General features: G+C 59.9%; 2 protein-coding genes across 2 annotated transcripts; both read left to right on the forward strand.

Moving 5' to 3' along the window:
* Positions 1–253: 253 nt before the first annotated feature.
* TRADD (TNFRSF1A associated via death domain) lies at positions 254–4,376 on the forward strand. The gene is made up of 5 exons (XM_007457299.1): positions 254–329; positions 2,316–2,474; positions 3,371–3,648; positions 3,726–3,927; positions 4,066–4,376. Exons 1-5 carry the CDS (start codon positions 254–256, stop codon positions 4,374–4,376), a joined length of 1,026 nt encoding a protein of 341 aa, XP_007457361.1.
* Positions 4,377–7,614: 3,238 nt separating this feature from the next.
* On the forward strand, positions 7,615–8,823 carry B3GNT9 (UDP-GlcNAc:betaGal beta-1,3-N-acetylglucosaminyltransferase 9). Its single transcript, XM_007457300.1, has one exon. The coding sequence runs from the start codon at positions 7,615–7,617 to the stop codon at positions 8,821–8,823; it is 1,209 nt and encodes a 402-aa protein (XP_007457362.1).
* Positions 8,824–9,003: the final 180 nt, after the last annotated feature.

Here is a 9,003-nt window from a genome sequence, read left to right on the forward strand (position 1 = left end):
CCTATTGGGCTGTTTCCGTGGGAGGCGGGAGAGAGGGTACGGACCTTGGTCCCCGAAAGTTCCTTGTCCCAGTTAGGGGATTTCAAGGGGCGGCAGGCCCCTGTGGGTGAGAGGATGGGGGGGGGGCTGTTTCTGAACAGATATTTGAGCAGAAACCCTTTGCCCTCCCCGGCCAGTAGCAAGAGCAGAACTCCAGAACGAGGGAGGCCGGGGAGCTCCCCTCGAGAGCTCGGGAGCGGCCCAGCTGAGTAAGATGCTGGGACTCTCAGCCTGTCAGTCCTTGAGGGGCCACGCCCGCCAGCAGGCAGTCACCGTCCACCTGGCCAGAGGTGGGGCTACCCGGGGACTGTTAGGCCGTGTTAATAGAACGCTGCACCGGCTGGCTCCCGGTCATAGGGGCATATTTTCTTGAGTCGGTACCCAGCTAAGAGTTCCTAGAACCCAGCCCGGCCCAGCCCGCAGAGAGGCGGACTCTGGATGGGTGGGGCGCGGGGCTTCCCGAGGAGGGGCTTCTTTGGAAGGACACGTAGAAAGGAGTTCCCAAGGGCGCGAAACGAGCCAAGGGCCCCGGCCGCTTCTCAAAAGTTATCTGTCCTTCTCGACCTCTAGCCCGGCAGGCCTGTTTGACTTCTCCCATTTGTCCAGTCGTAGTGAGTGTGAGGGAGCTTCCCACCTCCTCCAGGTTTTCAATGTCCCGCAGGTAGGCCTGCTGGGGAGACTACGGCCGGTACCACCCTTACTTACCCACCCCTTGGGGCGGGACTGCATCTACGGGGTTTACATAAAGTAGAATATTGCTAAATACAGTGAAAATAAAAATCACGCCAAGTCTCCCCCTTCCCCAACAGAGGTAAACAATGGTAACTTCCTGTTAATTTCCAGACTATGGTCTTGGGTAAACACACAAGTATTAATATGTTTTCTACCAAAAGATTATGGGGGGGGGGGGCTCAAAAGGTACATCCCTGTGCTCAGACGCAGGGTAGGGTTATCAAGTATCATTTTTCTTGCCAGGTCTGGGTGATGCTGGAGTGCCCCTTCCGAGGTACTGTCCCAGCTTTGGCTCTCACGGTAGGGTTTGGGGGCAGATCTGAAACACAGAATAAACAGAAATGATTTAGCTCACATAATGGAAAAGTCCAAGATGGGACACAGTGTGGTTAGGAGTGCACTTCTTCATCTCTTGGCTCTGTAGCCTCCTGTGCTAGTTTCATTCTCAGTCAGGCTCTTCCCAAGCAGTGGCAGAGGAGAACTACCCTTCCTTCTAGCTCAGCTTCAAGACAGGAAGGGAAACTTATGCCTCTTTCCTATTGATCCAGCCAAATTTGCAGGTTGATTCTGATTGGTCCAACTTGAATCCTATGCCCAACTCTGAACAAATCATTTCAGGAAGGTGAATGGAATATGCAGATTGGCTAGGCCTGTTTCACTTGCCCAGGCCTGGAGCTAGGGAGTGGAGTTAGCCCTTCCAACAGGCATTTGGATTGAGGCAAGGGAAGAGGGAAGGCCCCAGAGGTCAGTCAGGATTGCGGGAGGGAATCTGGGCAGGCGCAAACTACAGGTGTCCTTTGAAGTGAAGCCTGGAGATATAGTAGGTATTCAGGTCAGAAAACCAAAGTGGGGGCTGTGGTCCCACAGGGATCCTGGGGGCTCAAATTTAAGCTGAGGGCATACCATACCAGCCCATGGGTCTGGTTGTGCTGTGGGGCATGGGCACCATCCAGGATAAGGATGTCTCCAGTCAGCTTTGAAAAGAGAGACACTTGGGCTTCCCTGGTGGCGCAGTGGTTGGGGGTCCGCCTGCCGATGCAGGGGACACAGGCTCATGCCCCGGTCCGGGAGGATCCCGCGTGCCACAGAGTGGCTGGGCCCGTGGGCCATGGCTGCTGGGCCTGCGCGTCCGGAGCCTGTGCTCCGCGAGGGGAGGGGCCACAACAGTGAGAGGCCCGTGTACCGCAAAAAAAAAAAAGAGAGAGAGACACCCTGGCCTGAGGAGGGAGCAGAACTTCTTTGTTTCTACTGCAACATTGTCCCTCTCCTCTTCCATCCCTGTGACCCTGGGCTCTTTCTCTGAGAAGACAGTGGAGAGACAGTCCTCACTGAAAACCTTGGCTGGGCTGGGCTGGTTTGGGCTTCGTTGTGCAGAGCCAGAAGCACCAGGGGCTGCCTGTGGGATGATGAACTTACCCTCATAAGTATGCCAGCTGGGTAGGGACGGCTGGATGTCAGCTGAGGGGACAGCTCGGCCACGTGGGACTGGACAGTTGTCTCCAGAGCTGGGTTGGGGTGATCTGAATGCCTATCCCTGTCCCCAGGAGGCAAGATGGCGGCTGGGCCAAATGGGCTCGAGGAGTGGGTGGGCAGTGCCTACCTATTTGTGGAGTCCTCGCTGGACAAGGTGGTCTTGTCGGATGCCTATGCTCACCCACAGCAGAAAGTGGCAGTGTACAGGGCTCTGCAGACTGCCCTGGCAGGTGCGTGAGTGGGTGGGCACTTGGAGAGGAAAGGCCAGCCTGGGGCCTTTTGTGGGCGGGGCCAGGGACTGAGACCTCACCTCTTCAACTCTGTGGGCCTGTGCTTAACCACCACTTTAAGGAAAAGATTCGTTAGGGAAGGGAGGAGGAGGACGCCTGGTTGTGTAGGGTCTGTCTTTGTGTATGAACGTGTGCCCTTGGGTGTAGACTTGTGTCTCCTGTGTCTCTGTATGATCTATGTATGTGCGCACTAACGTCCCCCTGCTCCATGCCCCCCACTCCCCGGATCAGCCCGCTCACTGCTGTCTACTAATCGTGCCTCTCTCTTCTTTTCCTCTCTCACTGCAGCACTCCTTGCCCAAGACCCCCTCCCCAGTACCTACCTTTCGGGTCCCCTTTTCCCATCTCAGGGCAGAGGCCACTGGAGGTTGAAGCCAATAGGGGGACCTGGCTCCGGCCTCAGAGCGACGAGAGCCCCTCTCCTTCCAGGGCGGGGGGAGCCACACTAGGAGGCCGAAAACCTGAGACCTCCCGCCCCCTGTCCTGCCAGCCACCTACCCAGAGGGCTTGGCTGCCCAGGGCAAACGCCTCTTTCTACCCTGCAAAGTCTCTTGCACGTCCTTTTTGCCCACCCTCATTTGGGGCTTCAGGATTGGGGATAGAGTAGCACACACTCCATCCTAGGGTGCTCCCTGTGATAGGTCCTGGCCTTTATTCTGGGTTGTTGCTGTTTGCATCCCAATTTGCTTCCCAGCTGGGCGCTCTGGCGTATAGCCGCGCGCCCCTAGGTCTGGGGATGGGGAGGGCATCTTACCTGGGGCTTCATCCCTCCTCCGGCCTCTTGGAGAATGGCCCCGCATGGGGACCGCATGCCACCTGACTGCCCGCCTCCGCAGAGAGTGGCGGGAGCCCCGACGTGCTACAGATGCTCAAGATCCACCGCAGCGATCCGCAGCTGATCGTGCAGTTGCGTTTCAGCGGGCGCCAGGCCTGCGGCCGCTTCCTCCGCACCTACCGCGAGGGGGCACTGCGCGCCGCGCTGCAAGGGTGCTTGGCGGCGGAGCTGACCCTGCACTCCGTGCCGCTGCGACTGGAGCTGCGCGCCGGCGCGGAGCAGCTAGATGCCTTGCTGACCGACGAGGAGCGCTGTTTGAATTGCATCTTCGCCCAGAAGGTGCGGCCGGGCTGGGGCCAGGGTGGGGTGGGGATTCGCGGCTAAGACCCCCACCGACGCCGCACTCCCCTCCCTAGCCCGACCGGCTCCGGGATGAGGAACTAACAGAGTTGGAGGATGCGCTCAGAAATCTGACGTGCGGCTCGGGGGGCCAAGAGGGCGACGTGGAGGGCGCCCCGGCCCCCTCGCAGTCTCTGGCACCCTCTCCGTCGGAGGAGAAGCCACCGCCGCCGCCGCCGCCGTCTGGCCAGATTTTTCTGTTCCACGGTCAGCCTGTAGGTGAGACTCCCGGAGAGAAGCAGAGGCAGGATCCTCGGGAGGATCGAGTTTGGGGAGGGGCGAGGTCTGCGCGGGATAGTCGCGGGGTGGAAATGGAAGGGTGTACCGAGCTCACTCCGCTTCCCACTCCCCCTGCAGTGAACCGGCCGCTGAGCCTGCAGGACCAACAGACGTTCGCGCGCTCAGTGGGCCTCAAGTGGCGCAAGGTGGGGCGCTCCTTGCAGCGCGGCTGTCGTGCATTGCGGGACCCGGCGCTTGACTCACTGGCCTATGAATACGAGCGTGAAGGGCTGTATGAGCAGGCCTTCCAGCTGCTGCGGCGCTTCGTGCAGGCCGAGGGCCGCCGCGCCACGCTGCAGCGCCTGGTGGAGGCGCTCGAGGAGAATGAACTCACCAGCCTGGCAGAGGACTTGCTGGGCCTCGCAAATCCCCATGGCGGCCTGGCCTAGCCTGGGTACCAGAGAAAGGGGCAGTCGGCCAGTTGCCCAGCCAGGATTTGGAGCACCTGGGTGACTGTAGGGTCCCTTCTGCTGCTACTGCTGACCTCCTGTCCACCCACGGGACTCTGAGGCCACACTTACAACCAGAAATGACTGCCCTCTCCAGGAGTCAGACAAGCATCCACAATGTCTGCTGGGGTGGTGCCACTGGGGGTTCGGTTCTAGATACTCGGATAGAGACAGAGCGTATGGGTGACCTGCTGCAAGAGGTCGACCTCACCTTTTCCCACCGCAGAAGAGGGGCTTTCAGCCAGACCTTACCTCTTCATTCATAGAACAATTCATTACTATTCATTAATTCAATATAATTCATTAAGGACCTTCTGTATCCTAGGCATCATCCTGGGTGCTGCAAATACTGTGGTGAACAAAACACACGAATCCTGCCTGTCCCCAGTTCACACTCAGTCTGAGACTCTGAATATTCAGAAACAGTAATAAAATACTACCAGTTTTTTGATGTGAAAAATACAAGGAGTTGTGGGAGCAACTGAGCAGGGGCCTAACCCAGGTTAGGGGTTAGGCTTCCTGGGAGAGAAATGAGTGTGAATGTTGTGGGTGGTGGAATGAGAGAAGGGCAATATTCTGGGCATGGTCAGCCTCAGGTGAGGTCTTGAGGAGGGTGAGAGGAAGGGATTTAGAACAGAAGGTTTAGAGTGGCTGGATCTAGGGGTGGGTGGATTTGCAGAAACCCATTGGTGAGTGGGGGAGGCAGATAGCATGGGTCAGGTAAGCCAATTTACAGAGTTTGGATTTTATCTGGAGGCTAGTGAGAGGCCTTTAAAGGGTTTTGGCAGTTAAGGCTGGGAGGCTGGTGAGGATGCAGAGAGAGTGAAAAGACAGTGCCTCAGGCTGGGGCAGTTAGCAGCAGAGATGGAGGGAAGGGATGAACACTGAGTTAGGACAAAGGACAACAGGCCTGGTGACACTGAATGAGGGAGGTGGGAGAGGACTCCAGAGTTTCTGCCTTTGCCAGTTGGAGGGAAGGTGGAGCTGCCTGCCGAGATAGGGGCCCTGGGGGAGGTGAAGTGCTTGCTCTGTTTGGGACAAGTTGGGCATGATGTTCCTGCAGAACATCCAGGGAGAGAGTCCAAGGGTAGCTGGACCTATAGTTTTGAGTTCAGGAGAGTGTGGAGGCCCAGGACTCAGAAATGTACAGGTGGGAGTGGGTGGGGTGGCCCAGGGGGCGGTCCTGAAGGTCACCAGCCAGAAAAAAGAGCAACCCAAATTGGAAGGAGGAAAACCAGATTTGGAAGCCAGGGGAATATACCCACCCGCTGTGGTGGAGGCTGCAAATCTGTCAAAGCTGCGCAGTGTCCACTGCAGTCAGGGAAAAGGTTACTAGGTGGAGGCTGTTTCTGGGACATGGTGTGGACAGCCTGAAACCAGACCACAGGAGGGATGGGAGGTGAGGCAGCAGAGACAGCCGGAGTAGAGGACTCCTGAGAAGTCTGTGACCGGGAGAGTGAGGCTCAGGTCGGAGGGTTTATTTTGTAAGGGAGAATATTGGTGGGTAGAAGTCAGAAAGCACAGCCACAGCCACTGGAAAGAGGACGGCACTGGGTAGCAGTGCTGGTTCTCACAGTCTGCCCTCAGAAACTCTGGGGTGGGGTGGGGCGGGGCGGGGTGGGGTGGGTGTTGTCTACTCCAGGCCCCACTGCATGGCTGGGACCTGGAGGCTCTGAGTTCCAAGAAGAGAGAGGTGGCAGCCAGAGCTGGGCAAGGCCTGGGCCCCAATCTCCAGAGCGCCTCTCTGCCCGCCTGTGTCCACATCAAACCCTTTGCTCACTGGTCTGCTTCAGGAGTCCCCCAAGCTAAACCAATCCCTGCCAGCCCTACCTGGCCTGCAGTGGGCCCAGGCTTGGTTATTTCTTCCTGCAGGAGGTGATGATGGCCCGGGGCACTAGTGACTAAAGAACTCAGAACTGCCTCTGGAGAGACAAACTGAAGTGCTCACCTGTGAAGTTAAAGCAGACAGGGTTGGCCCCCCTCTCCTGCATCCAAGTGGATGGATAGGGAGAGGGGCAAGGGAGGACAGAGGAAAGAGTCTTGGACTGAATTCCAGAAGATCTGGGACAGTGCTCTTACCTTCTGCCTGTACGATCCTGGGCAAGTCACTTAACTCCCTGAGGGGCAGCGTCCCCATCTGGGCATGATCAATGACAGCTGCTGCCAGGGTTGTGAGAATTGCGCACGCAGTTTTGTTGGTCCTTGTGTGCGTGGTGTGTCTGCTGGCGGGCATGGTAGAGCCAGGAGAAAAGAGGCAGCCATGTATCCGGGGCACTTTTTGGACCCTGTCTTGCGGAACCAGGGCTCCTGGAAAGCTGAGGAGAGGCACTTCCAAGGATGGCCTGGGAGGGGTCGATGCCAAGCCCTCCTGCACTGGGGCTCCTGCCCAGCCCAGGCCCTTTCTGCTCCGGAGAGGCAGGGGTGGGGAAACTAACCAGAAAGGTTAGTGCTTCTTCCCGTCCCCCGGAAAGGCAGAATTGGGAAGTTTGAGCCTGCACGGAGACCAGAACTCACCTCTTTGAGCTTCCCAGAGAGAGCTGACCGTGAGGGTCCCTCTCAGAGATTAGTCTCCACTCGGAGACAGCGCTCCGGCAGCGCCAGGGCGGAGCTGACTGAGCTCCAGATGTCCGGGCGCACACAGCTGTAGGGTCACGTGGCAGCGGCCCCGGCCCCCCTTCCTGCCAACGTTGCATTTGGCCCAGGCCCCGTCCATGGCCGCCCTTGGGACCCCGCGCTGAGCCCCGGAGGCCCCGGCATCCGGGGCCACGCCGCTCCCAAGGGCTGAACGTGTATCAGGATCCCAAGGACCGCCGTGGTGGGTAGGGATGGGTAGAAGGGATTCGGCCTCAGCGCGGGAAGAGGGTGGGGCCGAGGCTCCGCGTCTCCCTGTTCTGGCTCTGCGGCACCGTGCTAGGCCGGAGCTGAGAGGGTGGGAGTCGGCTATTAGGAGGAACTTCTTGCCCTTACAGGGTGCCCATCCCGGTGGGGGGTCAGGGCCCAAAGTAGGAGGACAACGGAGGGGGATGAACAGCCGGCAGCTGGAGACCCCAGGCGTGTGGCCTCCCGCGCTCTACCCCCGGGGAGGGCGGGGCCGGAGCCCCTGCCGGCTGCTGGCTTCCTTGTCTTGAGCCCCTGACTGAGTCTCTCCGCAGGGGCCGCGGGCGCCTGCCAGGCGGACATGAGGCGGAGGCTGCGCCTACGCGGAGAAGCGTCGCTCACGCTGCTCCTCGGCGCCGCCCTCGGCCTCCTGCTCTATGCGCAGCGCGATGGCGCGGCCCCGACGACGAACGCGCCGCGAGCTCAAGGGAGGGCGGCGCCGGGGCCCACCCCGGGGCTCCGTGTATTTCAGGCGCCGGACGCGGGCGCAGCCCCGCCGGCCTACGAAGAGGATACGCCGGAGCCGCCCACGCCCATGGGACCTTTTGACTTTGGCCGCTATCTTCGAGCCAAGGACCAGCGGCGCTTCCCTCTCCTCATTAACCAGCCGCACAAGTGCCGAGGAAATGGCGCACCCCCCGGCGGACCCGACCTGCTCATCGCCGTCAAGTCGGTGGCTGCGGACTTCGAGCGGCGCCAAGCAGTGCGCCAGACGTGGGGTGCTGAGGGTCGCTTGCAGGGGGCGCTAGTGCGCCGGGTGTTTTTGCTGGGCGTGCCCCGGGGCGCGGGCACAGACGGGGCAGACGCGGAAGGGGCGGGCACTCGAACGCACTGGAGCGCCCTGCTGCGTGCTGAGAGCCGTGCGTACGCGGACATCCTGCTCTGGGCCTTCGACGACACTTTCTTCAACCTAACGCTCAAGGAGATACATTTTCTGGCCTGGGCCTCCGCCTACTGCCCCGACGTGCGCTTCGTCTTTAAGGGCGACGCCGACGTGTTTGTGCACGTGGGAAACCTGCTGGAGTTCCTGGCGCCAAGGGACCCGGAGCAGGACCTGCTTGCAGGTGACGTGATAGTGCAGGCGCGGCCAATCCGCGTGCGGGCCAGCAAGTACTACATCCCTGAGGCTGTGTACGGCCTGCCCGCCTACCCGGCCTACGCAGGCGGCGGCGGCTTCGTTCTCTCGGGGGCCACGCTGCGCCGCCTGGCCGGTGCCTGCGCGCAGGTTGAGCTTTTCCCCATTGACGACGTCTTTTTGGGCATGTGTCTACAGCGCCTGCGTCTCACGCCTGAGCCTCACCCTGCTTTCCGCACCTTTGGCATCCCTCGACCTTCAGCCGCTCCGCACCTCCACACCTTCGACCCCTGCTTTTACCGCGAGCTGGTTGTAGTGCACGGGCTCTCGGCTGCTGACATATGGCTTATGTGGCACTTGCTGCACCGGCCGCACGGGCCAGCCTGTGCGCGTCCATGGCCTGTCGCTGCGGGTCCCTTCCAGTGGGGCCCCTAGCCACCTGTCACAGCTCTAAGCCCCCCTCATTCAGACCCAGGAGGTAAGTGGGAGGTAGCTTGAAGGGTAGGTTTCCCAGGCGGATTAGTGCTGTGTATGTGGTTCTTCCCCAGAAAGGGGCATCCAGGTGTCTTCCTCCAGAAGGTCCCAGGGAGTGAAGATTGAGGTTGGTTCCTGCTG

The sequence above is a fragment of the Lipotes vexillifer genome, unplaced genomic scaffold (assembly GCF_000442215.2).
Source record: "Lipotes vexillifer unplaced genomic scaffold, Lipotes_vexillifer_v1.1 scaffold504, whole genome shotgun sequence".
NCBI lineage: Eukaryota > Metazoa > Chordata > Mammalia > Artiodactyla > Lipotidae > Lipotes > Lipotes vexillifer.

Coding starts and splice junctions, on each gene's coding strand:
- B3GNT9 (XM_007457300.1), top strand. CDS start 7,615: ATGAGGCGGAGGCTGCGCCTACGCGGAGAAGCGTCGCTCACGCTGCTC.
- TRADD (XM_007457299.1), top strand. CDS start 254: ATGCTGGGACTCTCAGCCTGTCAGTCCTTGAGGGGCCACGCCCGCCAG. Junction 330..2,315: donor CACCGTCCACCTGGCCAGAG/GTGGGGCTACCC, acceptor CCCTGTCCCCAG/GAGGCAAGATGGCGGCTGGG. Junction 3,649..3,725: donor ATTGCATCTTCGCCCAGAAG/GTGCGGCCGGGC, acceptor TCCCCTCCCTAG/CCCGACCGGCTCCGGGATGA.